At 38.0% G+C, this 18,297-nt stretch overlaps 1 protein-coding gene across 1 annotated transcript in view; it reads left to right on the top strand.

Annotated features, from left to right (window-relative positions):
• Positions 1 to 872: 872 nt before the first annotated feature.
• Positions 873 to 18,297, top strand: part of DOCK10 (dedicator of cytokinesis 10) — a 192,298-nt gene continuing 174,873 nt past the window's right edge. The window contains exon 1 of the mRNA XM_039364894.1: positions 873 to 1,291. Coding sequence (XP_039220828.1) covers positions 1,163 to 1,291 — 129 coding nt within the window. The 5' untranslated portion in view covers positions 873 to 1,162. The remainder of the gene's footprint in view (positions 1,292 to 18,297) is intronic.

Raw genomic sequence — 18,297 nt, 5'->3', positions numbered from 1 at the left:
TAAAGTACAATGGACTTTCCCTCTTTAACTTTATTCTTGAGTATTATTACTGAACAGAAAAGTCTGTTTGGTTAAGGCATCAGGCTAGAAACTGGGGGACAGCGAGTTCTAGTCAGAGTTCTAGTCAGGACCCAAAGCCAGCTGGATGACCTTGGGCCAGTCACTCCCTCTGAGCCTTAGAAAGGTGGCAATGGCAAATCATTTCCAAAAATCTTGTCAAAAGAACTGCAGCAGCTTGTCCAGGCAGTTATCTCAAGTCAATACTGATTGAAATGTACAGATGATGATGATGTTTAACCATTCAGTTGTGTCCTACTCTTGGTAATTTTATATAGGCCAGGACTCTCCACATCTTCCATTTATGCACTACTTTGGAAGGCACACATACATGCTATGAAGGGGAGGGGGAAAGATTGAGAAAATAGCGAGAAAACAGGGTTGATGCCAGCAGAGATTCCCATTTTTTGCCAACATTTTACAAACTGGGAAAATAAAAGCTTCATCTGGAAACACTCTGAAGAATGCTTTGACATTGAAGCTGAGCCCTTAGCTCAGACCATAGCAGATTACATCCTGGGTAGGCGCCATCTGTCCCCTGTGGCACACTGGAAATGCTGAAATGAGGTAGGAGGAGGAGGGTGAGCAAAGGATGGTGTTGAAAGAACAGCTTATTTACTCGCTTGATATGTGGCAGTTACGAAAATGCATTTTGAAAAGGCGAGGGCTCCCGGTTCCTCTGCCCGCGATTTGGCGCACAGCCCCGTTGACTTTGACGAACGCCCCCCCCCCCTCTGATCGCTTGAGATGGCGATGGTAACGGAGTTCAGCCTCTTTGCAGCCCCAAACCCAGCCTTCTGCAAGAACTGCAGGAAGGCTCCGGATGTCGTTCAGCCAAAGCCGCTCTCCCGCTCTTCGGGCTCTCTCCGGAGTGGCTCGCCGCCTGTTGCTGCTGCTGCTGCTGCTCCCGTCGCGGTCGGGACTTCTGGAACGGCTTCTCGCTCCCCCCACCACCCCTTTGACAGCCCCATCCGTCCCTTTGCGGGGGTGGTGGGCTATCATGCTGGGCTGGGGAAAAAAGTGAAAGTCCTAGGTTCCGCTTCCTGACAGCGTCTCGCCTTAGTCACCCGTTAAGGAAAGGCTCTCCCGCCCGCCTCAGGCGCAGATGGCCGGGGAGAAGACGCGGAGGTTCACTCGGAGCTTGCTGAGACCGAGCATGGCAACTGAGCTTCGCCAAAGCGCCGTTGCTACTGCCACCTCGAGCAGCGCCAATTGTAGCCGCTTCCACAAGAGGGTGAGTTCAGTTCTTCTCTTCCGGGGAGCGCGGAAAAGGCGCGAAGAAGCGTCCAAACGTAGTCAGGGAGAGGGAGGTTAAGGTCCCTCGAGCAATTGCCCTCTCTTGGGGCGCGGTCGCAAGGTTGGGCACGGAGGCGGTTGTGGGATGGTCGGGGAGGATTGCAGGTAGTAGAGAGGAACGGTGACAGAAGACCGCTCTCTCCAGTACTGTCCAGAAAGATGGGCAGCAACTGATAGACAGTTTTTTTCCCCCGGCTCTCGCTGGACACCAGCAAAGAATTGAGCTTAGAGGGTTTGTGTAGAAAACCAATCTCTCACTATTGTGCTATGCCTGTAATCCAGAGGGTGTGAGGCACATCCCTCTGTTGGTTAGTGGGAAGGCATTTTCCTTCACTCATCCTCCTGTTCTTTTCAACAACGCCAACAACTCAGCATTTGTATGGATTATTGAATATATTTTAATTTTGCATGCATGGCCAACACACACACACACATAAACACATATGGGGGGGAGGGGGCACAGAATTAGCCAGTATGTTTTTAACAGCAGGAAGAATGAGGAAGGTGCCATTCTGTGGTCAACAGTCTTGAGTTGCTCAAAATGAGGCACATTGCAATGCAATCTAGGTATGTTTTCACAGAAATTGCGTAGAAGGAACTTCCTAGTTGCCAGTTGAGTGGTGAATTCCCCTTGGCTGCATGTTTGCATTTAAGACCAGAGCCATCTATTGGAGAACCTTTAATATGGGATCATGCTTTGGACTGGAAGTTGCCAAAAAATGACCCTTCCAAGACTGTCCTTCCTACACACACTCGCGCACACACAAACACATAAGCAGGCCCATAGTCATTGTTCTTTCTGTTTTGCTTTTATAACATTATACTTCTTTTCAGCAGCAACTTCTGCATATTTTGGAGCAAAAATAAACAAAAATAAACTTGATGCAATTTAATTATATTACATTTACTATGACATAATAAATATATGCCATCAATTTTGTATGGTTCATTTCATCATTAAGTGGGCAATATCACAAAAATATTTGTGATAATATTTTTTTTTGCATTAAGATGCAGCAAGAGTCACCATATGAATCCAATGCCATTTATCTTATTTATCTCAAATGCCTCCCTGTATCACTGCTTTCTAGGATAAGGCTCCATTCTGGTTTTCCCCAGTTTTCATCATTCATTTCTTTCTTCCTTGTAGTAGGATCTTAAAATGGTAAGCAATATGCTGAATGATAATTTTTTGTACATTGTAAAATGAAGAATAAGCAATTAACAGTACAAAGACAAAACTACTGTTATTTGCTAAGCATTCCAGAATTCACTGGTGGTAACCAATGGCTTTGAAATTGAACAAATTAAGATATATAAATATCTTGGAATTGCCTTTCAGGCCTCCAATGAGAGAACTGCTCATTTATGTAGTTCAGATTGTCTCAAAATCAGCTTTGGCAATTAGAATATTAACTTAGAGTGACTTATTTATCCCTGCTGCCTTTAAACTATTTTCTGCCAAAGCATGCTCTCTGCTTTTGTACAATGTACAGTCAACATTTTAAAGAATTATCTTCCAAATTCCAGCTCAGTGCTTCAAAGAGTTTCCTCTACTATAAGCCTGGAGTAATTAAGCTTGAATCCAATATTGGTTTGTTTGCTTGGTTGTTCTCCTTATTGGTTAAAATTAATATTTTTATCCATCATTTTGACTCTTCTGACAATAGAAGATAATTTCAATGCCAAATGGAAAGTTATATTCTTATGGATTCTCTTGGAAAATCTCCCTGGGTTACAAGCAGGCCAAAAATGTTTCTGGTTGTGGAAAAATAATTAGAACAGTCTCACATGCCCAGAAACATATTCCTAAGAAGCGATTTTTTTTCTGTTTAAACCTGTAAGATTTTGAAATCTGACAGCCTTGCCATCAGCTGTTTTAGAAGGCAGACATAAGAAAACACCCTCTAGCTGCCTGAATGTGCCATGTGGCACAGGAGCTGTAGATACATTGCCTGTATTCTAAATAACGGATTTATTGAGAGTTTAAATCTCATTGTGTTTATCCTTATATAATAAAATATTCAAGGTATACTAATCTCTTTTATATGCAAATTCTTTTCTTCGACCAATCACGTGTGATCTCACTGTAAGGTCACTAGGTTTTGCTAGACTGTCTTAAAAATAGTGGGAATCAACATCCAATTATTGTCACTTACTGTATGAGATAAAAAATATCAGCTGATGGACAGAAAATATTCTGTTGAAGTACACATACTGCCAAGGAGGTTTATGTTTCTCCCTTGACTTTATGCAGCAGTTTTTCATTTAGAGTGTCAGTGTTACCAATTTCATCCTCTTTATAGTTTAACATTGATTGTTTAGTTTTAAGGTAGTTTTAATTTTAAATTAAATCGTAAGATTTGTGACTCTTTTAGGTTCATAGCTTTAGGTTAATAGTGCTTTGTCACAATATTTTATATTTATAAGTAGGAAATCAATTGAAATGTTGCTTTCTCATCTGCATTTATTTCATTAGTTTGACTGTTTCTGTTTTATGCTACTCACTGATCAAAAAAAGACTGAACGACTTTTGAAAACAGTTTTCAGGAGAGTAAAGAGATACAATGAACGTTTTCAGTTCTTGCATGGCTTTAAACATTCATTTTTAAAGTTGTTCAAAGTACAAATATTTGGCTTTACCCAATTCTGGGATTATTAGCAAGTTGTTTGCAGCCCGGATCTCATCTTTTACAGTCCTGCCTTATGGAAATACTTTCCATCTCCATAAGAGAACACATTTGCCTTTCACTGCTGAAATGGACTCAGCTTATAAACATAAAGAGAACTGCTATTATATTCTTACAGGTATCTTCAAAGCAATGTTATCCTCTTACAAAGATCTCTAGCTAGTTTTGGAATATTCTCAACCCAACTCCTTCTAAACAACAAGTTGATTGAAACAGTGAAAGGCGTTTGGAGCAGGAAATTTCTTATTACTTTCAAAACAGAAAAAGTTTATCAGCCATCCTAAGATAATTGATGCTTTTGCATTTGAGACCTAATTTTCAGTGAACAGCTGAATAACCACACAACCTTCATATTTCAAAAGCTGCATTTTTGTGTAGTTGCAAATTTATAGGATGTTAAATGTTTAAAAAGAAGAAACATAAAGTTGTGAGTGTGAGAATCTTTTAGCTATAGTTTTATATACAGGTAGCTCTCAACTTACGATCACAATTCAACCCAAAATTTTTGTTGTTAAGTAAAACAACAGTAAAACAGTTATTAAGTGAATCACTGCAGTTGTTAAATTAGTAACACAGTTGTTGGGTGAATCTGGCTTCCCTGTTGACTTTGCTTGTCAGAAGGTGATCACATGAACCCTGGACCCTGCAACCGACATAAGTATGAACCAGCTGCCAAACATCTGAATTTTGATCATTGACCATAGGGATGCTGAACAAGTTGTAAGTGTGAAAAACGGTCATAAGTCTCTTTTTTCAGTGCCGTTGTAACTTTGAATGGTGACTAAATGAACTGTTGTAAGTCGAGGACCATCTGTACACAACTTTCCTTCTACATCTAATAAGGATAGACTGTTACAAACTGGGAAGCTAGCAACTGCAAACTGATGAAAGAAGAAAAGGATTCAATAAAACATGGTTTACCTTCTGTATTGTATGGCAAAGTGAACTTAGAGTTAGATAGCTAATATATTTAAATGAATGAAAGAATGAATGAATGAATGAATGAATGAGCAAGCAAGCAAGCAAGCAAATATAAAGAATCTGGCAGACCACCAGATGGCACTGATCTCCTTCTAATGAGAGAAAAGTTGCTTTAAAGACAGAAAGATTTATTCCAAAATGTTAGCAAAATACACTGCCTTAAAATGTGCAGGGGAAAAAAAATGACACATAGAACAGAGATCATCAGCTTAGTGTGGTTTCGAATTTACTTGTTTCTTCCTAATGAACAGATCTGTGAATCAGACTTTCCCTTTGATTCAATTTATCTGAATTCTTTTCTCTTTTTCTAGAAATTTAAACTGTGCTGAAAGGATAATGATCTTCACTCTTTCCTCTCCACATTAGTTTCTTGCCTGATTTCACAGTTCTGCCCTTCATTTTTGGAGGAAACAGTAGAGGGAGAGGCTGGTGTAAATCGGTCTTTCTCTACATGCCACAGCGAGCATCTTTTTCACATAGAATGTGAATTCAAAGATTGTGAAATCTGAGTCTGACTGAGCATGAGAAACTGTTGTAATTGGATCTGTTAAAGACAAGTGCTGTGTTGATGCTACTACATGTTGCAAAGCACTGTTTGGAATCAAATCAGAAATATTACATTAGCCAAACTGTTTATTATCTCCTGAATCACAACTGGTTGTTGGAAGGTGGTGGAAGTCTGGTCCAAGCTTTTGAGCTTCTCAAATGCTTGCAGTAGACCTCTATGCAATACATAATATTGTATTGTATATTTCTCTCATCTCCTGGGTCACAAGCAGAGTACTTTATCCTCCATGTTGTGAATGTAGATGCAATCCTATCTGGCTTGAGGGGAAAATATTTTAAATTTTTGGCAAACAAAATTTTATTTATTTTGCTGCTTTCCATCTTCAGAAGCCATTAATTGCATGGTGCGATTAATGTATTTGCCATCTATGCAAGTGTTCTATCTCAGTGAACTATAGCTGACAAGAAAGGGATCTGACACAGTAAAGGGTAGGTGGTAACGTCTTCCTATATATGACTTACAGGTTCTGAAATAAAGAGCAGACTCATCTAGGCTGGGTCTGCAATTTCCTCTGAAAAGTCCATTATTGTGAGCTACACTAGACCCCTTTCTTAGGATTCAAAGACTAAAGCTGCCCAAAATAAAATAGCTTTTACTAGAAAGATCTTATGTGCAATTAGAATCAATCATTCTTCTAATGCTAGAGTTACAGCTCCTGCAGGATCCGAAACTGAACCAGGCAGATTTTAGAAAGTATGATATCTTCATTTCTCTCTGTTGTTGTTGTTGTTAATTGCGAAGTCGTGCCTGACCCATCGCGACCCCATGGACAACGTTCCTCCAGGTCTTCCTGTCCTCTACCATCTTCTGGAGTCCATTTAAATTCACACCTACTGCTTCAGTGACTCCATCCAGCCATCTCATTCTCTGTCGTCCCCTTCTTCTATTGCCCTCAATCTTTCCCAGCATTAGGCTCTTCTCCAGTGAATCCTTCCTTCTCATTAGGTGGCCAAAGTACTTGAGTTTCAACTTCAGGATCTGGCCTTCTAAAGAGCAGTCGGGGTTGATCTCTTCTAGGACTGACCGGTTTGAACGCCTTGCAGTCCAAGGGACTCGCAGGAGTCTTCTCCAGCACCATAGTTCAAAGGCCTCAATTTTTTGCGCTCAGCCTTTCTTATGGTCCAACTTTCACAGCCATACATTGCAACTGGGAAAACCATGGCCTGGACTATACGCACTTTTGTTGGCAGGGTGATGTCTCTGCTTTTTAGAATGCTGTCTAGATTTGCCATAGCTTTCCTCCCCAGGAGCAAGCGTCTTTTAATTTCTTGGCTGCAGTCCCCATCTGAGGTGATCTTGGAGCCCAGAAAAATAAAATCTGTCACTACCTCCATTTCTTCCCCATCTATTTGCCAGGAATTGAGAGGGCCGGATGCCATGATTTTGGTTTTCTTAATGTTGAGTTTCAAGCCAACTTTTGCACTCTCCTTCTTCACCCGCATCAAGAGGCTCTTTAGTTCCTCTTCACTTTCTGCCATTAGAGTGGTATCATCTGCATATCTTAGGTTGTTGATATTTCTCCCGGCAATCTTAATTCCAACTTTTGATTCATCTAGCCCTGCCTTTCTCATGATGTGCTCTGCATATAAGTTAAATAGGCAGGGCGACAGTATACAGCCTTGCCGGACTCCTTTTCCAATTTTGAACCAATCAGTGGTTCCGTGTTCGGTTCTCACTGTTGCTTCTTGACCCGCATATAGGTTTCTCAAGAGACAAATGAGATGGTCTGGTACTCCCATCTCTTTAAGAACTTGCCACAATTTGTTGTGATCCACACAATCAAAGGCTTTTGCATAGTCAATGAAGCAGAAGTAGATGTTTTTCTGGAACTCCCTAGCTTTCTCCATGATCCAGCGTATGTTGGCAATTTGATCTCTAGTTCCTCTGCCTCTTCGAAATCCTGCCTGTACTTCTGGTAGTTCTCGATCCACATACTGCTGGAGTCTAGCTTGTAGGATTTTAAGCATAACTTTACTAGCATGTGAAATGAGTGCAATGGTGCGATAGTTTGAACATTCTTTGGCATTGCCTTTCTTTGGAATTGGAATGTAAACTGACCTTTTCCAATCCTGTGGCCACTGTTGAGTTTTCCAAATTTGCTGGCAAATTGAGTGTAGCACTTTTACTGCATCGTCTTTTAAGATTTTGAATAGCTCAGCTGGAATACTGTCACCTCCACTAGCTTTGTTGTTGCTCAGATTTTCTAAGGCCCATTTCACTTCACATTCTAGGATGTCTGGTTCGAGGTCAATGACCATCTCATTGTGGTTATCTGGGATGTTAAGCTCATTCTTGTATAGTTCTTCTGTGTAGTTTTGCCATCTCTTCTTAATCTCTTCTGCCTCTGTTAGGTCTCTGCCATTTTGGTCCTTTATCATGCCCATCTTTGCATGAAACGTTCCCTTCATATCTCCAATTTTCTTGAAGAGATCTCTGGTCCTCCCTATTCTGTTGTTTTCTTCTATTTCTTTGCACTGTTCATTTAAGAAGGCATTCTTATCTCTTCTAGCTACTCTCTGGAATTCTGCATTCAATTGGGTGTATCTTTCTCTTTCTCCTTTGCCTTTCGCTTCCCTTCTTTTCTCAGCTATTTGCAAAGCTTTCTCAGATAGCCATTTGCTTTCTTGCATTTCTTTTTCTTTGGGATGGTTTTAGTTGCTATCTCTTGTACAATGTTGCGAACTTCCATTTATAGTTCTTCAGGCACTCTGTCTATCAGATCCAGTTCCTTAAATCTATTTGTCACCTCTACTGTATATTCATCAGGAATATGATTTAGTTCATACCTGAGTGGCCTAGTGCTTTTCCCTACTTTTTTCAATTTAAGCCTAAATTTTGCAACGAGAAGCTCATGATCTGAACCACAGTCAGCTCCTGGTCTTGTTTTTACTGACTGTATAGAGCTTCTCCATCTTTGGCTGCAGAGCACATAGTCAATCTGATTTCTATGTTGACCGTCTGGTGATGTCCATGTGTAGAGCCGTCTCTTGGGTTGTTGGAAAAGAGTGTTTGTTATGACCATCGTATTCTCTTGACAAAATTCTATTAGCCTGTGCCCTGCTTCATTTTGTACTCCAAGGCCAAACTTGCCTGTTATTCCGGTTATCTTTTGGCTTCCTACCTTAGCATTCCAATCCCCCATGATGATAAGGACATCATTTTTTGTTGTTAATTCTATAAGGTGCTGTAGGGCTTCATAGAACCGGTCAATTTCATCCTCTTCAGCACCAGTGGTTGGGGCATAGATTTGGACTACTGTGATATTGAATGGTTTGCCTTGGATTCGAATAGAGATCATTCTGTCATTTTGAGGATTGTATCCCAGTATTGCTTTTCCTATTCTTTTATTGACTATGAAGGCTACTCCATTTCTTCTGAGGGATTCTTGCCCACAGTAGTATACCTGATGGTCATCTGAGTTAAATTCACCCATTCCTGTCCATTTTAGTTCGCTGATTCCTAAGATGTCGATGTTCAGTCTTGTCATCTCTTTTTTGACTACGTCTAGCTTGCCTTGATTCATGGATCTTACATTCCAGGTTCCTATGGAGAAAAAATCTTTACAGCATCGGACTTTCCTTTCACCACCAGATATATCCACAGCTGAGCGTCCTTTCGGCTTTGGCCCAGTCGCTTCATTCTTTCTGGCGCTACTAGTACTAGCCCTCTGCTCTTCCCCAGTAGCATATTGGACACCTTCTGACCTGAGGGGCTCATCTTCCAGCGTCATATCTTTTTTCCTTTTAGTACTGTCCATGGGGTTTTCATGGCAAAGATACTGGAGTGGTTTGCCATTTCCTCTAGCCAGGTCTATATAGTATCTGCTATGTCTATTCTATTATCAGTTGCTAGGTTATCTGTTGACTGATCTTACTGTAAAGAGCTGTGGTGTTTACCAAGTGCAGACCAAAAATTTAAGAACTTGGGCCTACATCGGGGAAACTAGCTTAGAAAAAGGGAGCTGTATCAATATTCAGATTTTTCTCCAATCAGACTTCCTTCTGTCTATTATAGTTCTGTTTCAGCCCAGATTACTATACCCTTGGAGGATCACAAAGTCTACAGTCTTTCTCTGTTTGAACTGTCCCAGTTTATTTTAATATGATTCTCAACATATTAAGTAATTGTGGCCTGATTTTTGATATCACAGAATAACCTGTAACCATAATAGACCAAAATCAGCAAAGATCCCATTGTCTTGAAATAAGAATCAATTAGCATTTACGCTAAAATTACTAACACAGGTTTAACATAGTGTTGAAATAAAAATCTTCATCAGGGTCCAGTCCAAGCTGGAAATAATCAAAATGGAGACTGCTTTAGAAAGAAGGTTGTAGTTTATTGAAGAGGAGAACCAGACAGAAAGATGGCTCTGGAAAAACTGACCACATGTAGAAGGGAGTGGGTTTTTATACCTTCTTGGGCTTTTGTTTGAAGTTCTTCCTGTGGCATGAACTTAGACCTGAGTCTGAATGTACCTTTCTGGTATTTTGATGGTGGTGGGTTAATCGTATTATGTCCCAAAGGTCATATCAGGCTTTCCTGTGGCTGTGGCTGATGAGTTGGATTTTTTTGTTGTGAGGGATTGTTGATTCTAGGGATCTTTGTTTTTATAATCCCAGTTTCCTGGCTCAAATCTTTCTGACAAGATTATCACATCTGCATTTCTACAGAGCTGGTTTCTGCTTGGGGGAAGGAGACTTGGGGCTATTAAAAAAAACTGGGCATGCTTTTCTGCCTTTTTAAGATCCTTTGAGGAAATGTAATATTCTGCCTGATATGACCTTGAACTGCTTTGAATTAAGGCCTCATTCATTGAATCCTTTTCCCTACCTAATGTTAAGTGTAGTCCCCCACTTGCCCCAATATATCTACTTCTTTATTAAGGCAAATAATTTCTTGAACTAAACTGTTTCTCTGCATTCAATTAGACTTATTCATACTTAAATTTGTATAGTATTACATACAGAGCATTAATTGTAGATGATCTTTTATTTTTATTTAATCAGTTAACACAATGTATTATAGATGGTCCTCGACTTACAAACTAGTTCTGAAGGTACAATGGCCTGGGCATCCTCTGTGGTCATGTGATCACATTTTGGATGCTTGGCAACCAGGCTGTATTAATGGCCATTTGTAGCATCCTGTGGTCATGTAACCACATTTTATGATTATTTTGCTAAAATCCAGCATTGACTTCTGGTTTGGGACAAAACAGGGCTCTAGTGAACCATTTATTTGTTTAATGACTGCAGTATTTGCTTAACGACTATCGCAAAATGACTGTAAAATCAGGTTGGTCACATTACCACTCTTTTTTATAACCATCATATCTTATGACTGTGATGGCAAACTCTATTACAGTCATAAGTCAAGGACTACCTATACTACATATGTGTCTGCAGGAGGTTGCATTCAGAGCATGTAGAATTAAGCACTGTGGAATATAATGCCCAATCGGCTCTTGTCCACATGTTTCTAATAGCAGGTTGTTATCTCTTTCATTAAACCCTGTGGCAGAACAATATTGAACACTCAACTCAACAGTCTGTTTGTAATGAACAAGAAAAGTAGCTTTGCCAGTGAATTATAACATATCTGCACAATCTTAGCAATGTAATGAATCACTAGCTTGAATAGTATTGCTTATATCAGATATATTTTGTATGTTTTGTTTTGCAGTCTTGAATCATAATCAGAATTTTTCTGTATAAAACATGCGATTCTCAGCCCATGCAATACAGATTAATGCTTAAGTAATTGTTAAGGAAGTTATAGATATAGCTTTTGAAAATTGCAGTTACATGTGCTTTCCCTTTTTTGAGTCAAATATTCTTTCTGCAGTTTGGTTTTAACTATTTTCTGGTTTAGCAGGTTACATTATCAAAATAATTTTTAAGAAGCCTCTGTCATTTTCAGATTATGTTACTTTCTCAAAAATATATCCAGTATATATAAAATTGTTTTCTTTTAAAATAAAATAGTTTTATTTTAATATATTTTCTCATCAATATATGCACATATACATAACTTCTGGATTTCTGAATTTGGAGCCAAACAGCAAAACTACCAAATAGAAGCAAGAATGTACTTTCTGTAAATTACTTAGCTGTTCAGCTCAGTCAGTTAGTTCCCTCTGGGAACTTCTTATTCTAGAGATAAATTTACTTTTCAAAGAAATAAAAAACATGAACGAGGAAACAAGACAATTCAGTCTAAATATTAAAACACAAATATGGGGAGAAAGAGAAAGAGAAATTATTACAGGAAAGAAAACAAAAAGATGACATGGAACAGGAAGAAACAATAGAAAAAGATCTCAGTGTGGTGTGAGTGAGTGGATAGATGACTAATGTCTGAACCTCTAAGTTATTCTAGGCTCCAAAATTCCTTTTACACTTTGTTTTGGGTAGTTTCTATATATTGCTTTACAAATGTGTGACATTTTAAATAGATATGCTTTGCCCTTTGATTTATACCCATTTAGAAGCGTTTCAGCCTGTTTAAATGTCAGAAAATCATCAAAATTATCTTTGTGCTATCCTTCAGTTTTTTATTTTACTGCTAGAAAAGCAAAATCTGAAAAAAAGAAAAAGAATGGCTTGCAGTGGGAAGAGACGAGATGGACAAATTATCCCATGCAATAATCTAAAATAGCTTAAATTTAATTTTGTTCTAAGAACTGTTGAAGGAGAGGATGCTATCCCAAACCGTGGCAGAATATAACAAGCTATTATGGCGCTGTATTCATAAAATGTTATGGTTCAGAGGAATTATCAACACAAGTAATGAGAAGGAATCACTTAACATTTTGATCTTCATGTAGTGTATAATACTGCTGATTATACCAGAGATGCTCTTTCATCTACACTGGCAGCCAGTAAATTTCAATCCTGCTTCAACCTAAACAGGCCATTTAGAATATGAGTTGGGGATCAGGATGACTATCTAGTCTTCCACTGTCTTCCAGTCGAGACATACAAATTGCAGGAGTGCATAGCATTGTTTCAACAAAACTGCTAAAATTTCTAGACCAATTGGCTATTTTTCACCATCCTAGTTCTCCTGCTCCATCAGGGTAAATAAACTCGCTAGGGATTTTGTATCATAGCCAAATTTCCACTTTGTCTGAAGAGATACTATAAGCATAGCAATTTTTTTTAACAGAGTCAGTTTTCTTGAGGCAAGTTAGCAGCATTTTCATTGTACCATAGATAGACTATTTATTATTTATTTGGATTTATATGCTGCAGACCTAGAATTATGCAGACAATTTAGTCAAGTTATATTGTCCTGTTCTTAATCAACTATGTTGTAAGACAATAGCAAACAGTCTTTCTGTTACAGTTATTTTATTTATATATGTAAGCTGTGTGAAGGGTGACATCAGCAGTTCAGCGGAAAGGATGTGCTGGAATATTTAGTTCCTTTTGTCCATTTAAAAAAACAGGTAAAATGGATATATTTTGAAGGTATATTATACCTGTTTGGTTCTTATCACCCATTTTGACTTTACATCAGCAATCCTACTATTGGTTTGTACTGAATTTCAGCTCTGCAGTTTGACCATAAATTTCCTGCACTTGAGTTAATGCAAAGTTTAGTTTCAAAAGATATGGGAAAGGAGATTACAGAATTAGTTTATCAGCAATCAGCATTGCTTTACTCAACAAGTTATCATGAGAAAGAACTCAAAAGAGAATCATTTCCAAAAAAGTGAGGATGAACATGAGTGAATTGAAAGTATAAAATATGGTATAATGATGCTCAGTTGGACAACAGCAGAAAAAACTGCTTTGAAGTAAATGTTCTTGGATGTGAACTTTTGAACTCCTTGTGGTAATAATCCATTAGGAGAATGGATTGTCCTTTCCTGTCATCAGTCCTTGAAATAGAGGGGATATTTAAGTTTATATGAGTGGATTTGCAAATTCTCCCATGGTTTATATGGTCATTTAAATAGTATAAAGTAAATAGATATTTGTTCACTTATTTAATAGCACAAGTGTCTTTTTCTATGTTTTAAATATTTAAATAATTTAATATTTGATAGGAATAAGGGAATAATTTCTGATACTACATTTTATAGTAATCTTGATAGCAATTCCCAGGATTTCATTTTTACTGAAATATGATTGTATTCAACTGTCCATAACATAAGGGAACATGCTGTTTTCATAAACCCAACATTTAAAAAATAATTAATGGCAAAGTTTGTCCTCACAAGAAGTTATGGACCTCCAGTCAATTGTTACATTAATTTGTTTTTATTAATATTCCTGTCAAATTATTTGTAAGCTCTAACTCATTGAAATATTGAAAGTATATTGTCTGTTTTTTTGATACATATAAATTTCTCAGACAGGATATTAAAATATAAGTTACTGATAAGCACCAACCTGAAGAGTAGGTAATTAACTAGGTTGAATTCAGATTGTATGCCACATAGACTGAAATATAATTGTGTTTTATCTTACAGTTGGAATCTAGTTGGCTTTTCTCAGTAGCATAATTTATAACTTTATTCACTGGTGGGTATTCTCCTTAGAAACTTCAGTTAAGCTTTCTTTTTATAACTATAGCCTAATAGAATTTTAGAATTCATTGTTAGCCCTTCAGGAGAAATCCAGACAAGAAGCATAATAATGAATACTAGCTCTGTCTTTATTATAAGGTTACACCAACAGAATCTTACAAGTGTGAAAGTATTTTTCTTCTCCCTTTATTCTTTGAAAATTAGGAAGAATCCCTTCTGAAAATGTTCTCACCCATCCCCTTCCTTCTGTGTATAGCTTTTACCTGACAGCAGTCCAATCTGCAGCTCTTCCTCTTATCTCGAACTAGTGGTTCTCAACCTGTGGGTCGGTACCCCATTTGGGGTCGAACGACCATTTCATGGGGGTCACCAAACAACGCAGTCCGCCATTTTTTCCCCTTTTCCTTAGCTATACTACTCCCTTTTATTCTATTGGCTTTTGAAAGCCAATAGAATAGACTCTCTTGAATAGAGTCTAATTCTATTGGCTTTCAAAAGCCAATAGGAATTGTTCAGGCTGTCTCTGCCCTGCTGAGCCTGCCAAAAGTCCCATTCTGCAAACGGTGCTGCACCAGTTGAATAGTCCTCAACTTACAACCGGTTGAATAGTCCTTGACTTACGACCAGTTGGAGGTCGCGGCATTAAAAAGGTTGAGAACAACTGGTATATACCATTACATTAATAGCTGGGTTTACATATTTACACTAAGCCATCACTTGTAACTTGATTCATACATTATAGTAAGCTGTAACTTGACATTATATGACATGTTTAGCTGAAGCTAAATAAATTGCGAAATAAATAAATCCAATCATAATCTGATTTATATCTCCTCATATTCAAGCCTTAATGTTCAAATTACCATACAACTGTGCTCATTTCACATGCTCAAAATCCTGCAGGCAGGCGTCAGCAATATGTGAATAGAGAACAACCAGAAGTACAAGCTGGGTTTTGAAGAGGCAGAGGAATAGAGATTGAAGTGCCTTCATTCACTGGATTATGGAGAAAGTGAGTTCCAGAAAAACATCTACTTCTACCAAATTGACAATGCTAAAGCTTTTGATTATGTAGATCACAACAAGCTGTGGCAAGTTTTTCAAGAGATGGGAGTACCAGACCACCTTTCCCGTCTCCTGAGAAACCTGTAGGTGGGTCAAAAAGTAGCAGTTCGAACTGACACGGAACAACTGATTGGTTCAAAACAGGGAAAGGAGTTAAATAAGCTTATTTAACTTATATGCAGAGTACATCATGCAAAATGTCGGTCTTGAAAAAGGAAAGTGAAAAAAAGGGCTTGAAACTCAATATTAAAAAAACTGAATTATGGCATCCAGTCCCATCACTTCCTGACAAATAGAAGGGGAAGACATGGAAGCAGCGAAAGATTTTATTTTCTTGTGCTCCCAGATTACTGCAGATGGTGACTGTAGCCTGAAATTAAAATACATTTGCTCCTTGGTAGGAAAGCTATTGCACAGCCAGACAGCATATTAAAAAGCAGAGATATTACCTTGCTGACAAAGGTTCCTATAGTCAAAGCTCTGGTTTTCCCAGTAGTAATGTATGGCTGTGAGAATATTAAGGAGGGTTGAGCGCTGAAGCATTGATGCTTTCAAATTGTGGCGTTGGAAAAGACTCTTGAGAGTCCTTTGGACAACAAGGAAATCAAATCAGTCAATCATAAAGAAAATCAATCCTACTGTTCTTTGGAAGGATATATACTGAAACTGAAGTTCAAATTCTTTGGCCACCAAATGAGAAGAGAACTCATTGGAAAAAAAACTGATGTTGGGAAAGATTGAAGGCAAAAGGAGAAAGAGATAGAAGAGGATGAAATGGTTACACAATGTCATCGATGCAGAGGACATGAGTTTGGCAGACTCCAGGAGATAATGAAGGATGGGGAAGGTGGCATGCTATGGTCCATGAGATTGCAACTTAGTGAACAGCAACAACAGCAACAATATTCAAGTCTTAGATGGTATTATTTAACATATTATATCTAACATAGGGTCATATTTAAGATGGTGGAATAAGAAAACAAAATCACAGCACAAAGATAAACTGATTTGCCATTGTTTATTAATTCTAAGTGGTTGATTTGGTTGAGTAATATTGGCAATAATGTACTAAATAAATAGTTTGAATTCCCCCTTCACCATTTGATTTAAAGGGAATCATACAATAGTGCCTACAGTATATTGTTACAATGGCTGGACATTGTACAAACTTATAAGTTGGCTCGCTTGATTGTAATTTAACATGACTGTTGAATCTAATAATTGTAATTTGTAAGCCTTGATTTTGGACTTATTTGATTGTATCAATTCAACATAGTTCTCACTCAGCAATTGGTTGGTTTCACACAAATAAACAAACAAGTCATACAAATACAGTCAGAGAATAATTATGACCTTGTTCTCACAAAAATACCACTACAATTTTATTCTGAACTAGCTGTACTCAGCCACGCGTTGCTGTGGCTCAGTCTGGTTAAATGGAAAAGAAAGAAAAGAGAAAGTGCATGTTTGTAATGTGTTTAATTTCACAATGCTTGTGGGTTTACAATATTTTTTGTTGTTCCATTGTCTATGCAGATATAGAGATTGTCTGAAATCGTAGCGTGTGTTGCTTTTACGTCCAACAGATGGTGCTATTTTTCAAAAAAGCATGTTTTACCTGTCACAGGTATTACATCTATATAATATAGGTATATACAAACATGCGCGTATTTGAATGCAACGTTGTGTTAAAATTTCAAAGCAATCAGTGAAGAACTTTCGGAGATTTAAGATTTTGAACAAATGAACATTTACATTTTTATTTATATAGATTGTATCATTTCAGATTTCTGATAAGCGTTCAGATGTAGACAGTTTCCAGCTTATGTGGAGGGCAACATTTGCAGCTCACCTTTAAAGCTGAGAATTTTATTGCCTTGCTTTTGTAGAAGTAAATCTATACTTCTCTTCCCTAATATTTAAATATGAATAAGAAATGGCTTAGTCAGATAGCACTATCAATTGAAGAAATAAGGCAATACAATGTCATGGCAAACTAGAAAATAAATAATAATCAGGGTGGCCTTTAACAAGGCTATTAGCCACACAAGAAAATGGATGATAATGGTGATAAATCTGTTAATCACAAATTTATTGATATATTAATTATGGTTGTTTTTTTAGAAAAAAGGTTTATTTAGTGATAATAATTTTATCTCTGTCACTTTTAAAATTATGCAACTTTTATTATTTGTTATCATGGGCCACCTATTAGATGTGAAATTAATTTCATGCAAAAGTGAAAAAATACCCTAAATGCCGGCGTATAAGGCGACTTCCGCGAGCGCTGAAATCGGCGCCAAAGACAGAGGTCGTCTTATACACCGAGTCATCTTATACGCCGGAAATACTGGTAGTTTCCTGCGCATAAGATGACGTTCTAGGAATGCGGCCCGGCTATAAAGACGGGGGTCGTCTTATACGCCGGGTTGCCTTGTACGCCGGAATTTATGGTATGTAAGTTTGAATTGTGGACTTCAATTCCTGTGATCTTGCTCTTTAAACTTATGTTTTTATAATTTATTTATCTAATTTATATAGCTGCCTATTTGACAAGCGACTTTGGAGAGTCTACAATAAGACTAAAACAATAAATATCTAAAATCATTATCAATGACAAAAATTAAAATATTAAAAGCTATATAAAGAGCTAAAAAAAATAATAGGCAATAGATGTTAATAGTAATTAAACTATTTCACAAGATCACCTATCCCTAATATCTCCAGGCCTGTAAGCATAATCAGGTCTTACGGGACCTTCATAAGCTTAGATGTGATGAGCACATCCTCACCTCAGTGGGTGGGAGAGAAGATTACCTAGCATGGGGGCCATAGCAGAAAAGCCCCACCGCCTAGGTTCTGCCAAATGTGGCTCCCTAAATGACAGGACCTGTGACATAACCATTCTGCTCAATGTGGTGGGGCAGATGGATGAAATTGAGGAAAGGTGGTCCTTCAAATAACCTAGTGCCATACCATGTAGGGCTTTAAGGATTTAGCATCTTGAACGGGACCCAAAACCAAACTGGTAACCAGTGCAGCTCATGTAGCAGAGATGTAACATGTGCTTTATAGGGCACCATGTTGGTAATATTCTCCAG

This window comes from Crotalus tigris, unplaced genomic scaffold (assembly GCF_016545835.1).
Source record: "Crotalus tigris isolate CLP2741 ecotype Arizona unplaced genomic scaffold, ASM1654583v1 scf7180000019924.707973, whole genome shotgun sequence".
NCBI lineage: Eukaryota > Metazoa > Chordata > Lepidosauria > Squamata > Viperidae > Crotalus > Crotalus tigris.
Note: the sequence above shows the minus strand (reverse complement) of the source record. Positions and strands in the feature narration are given on the sequence as shown.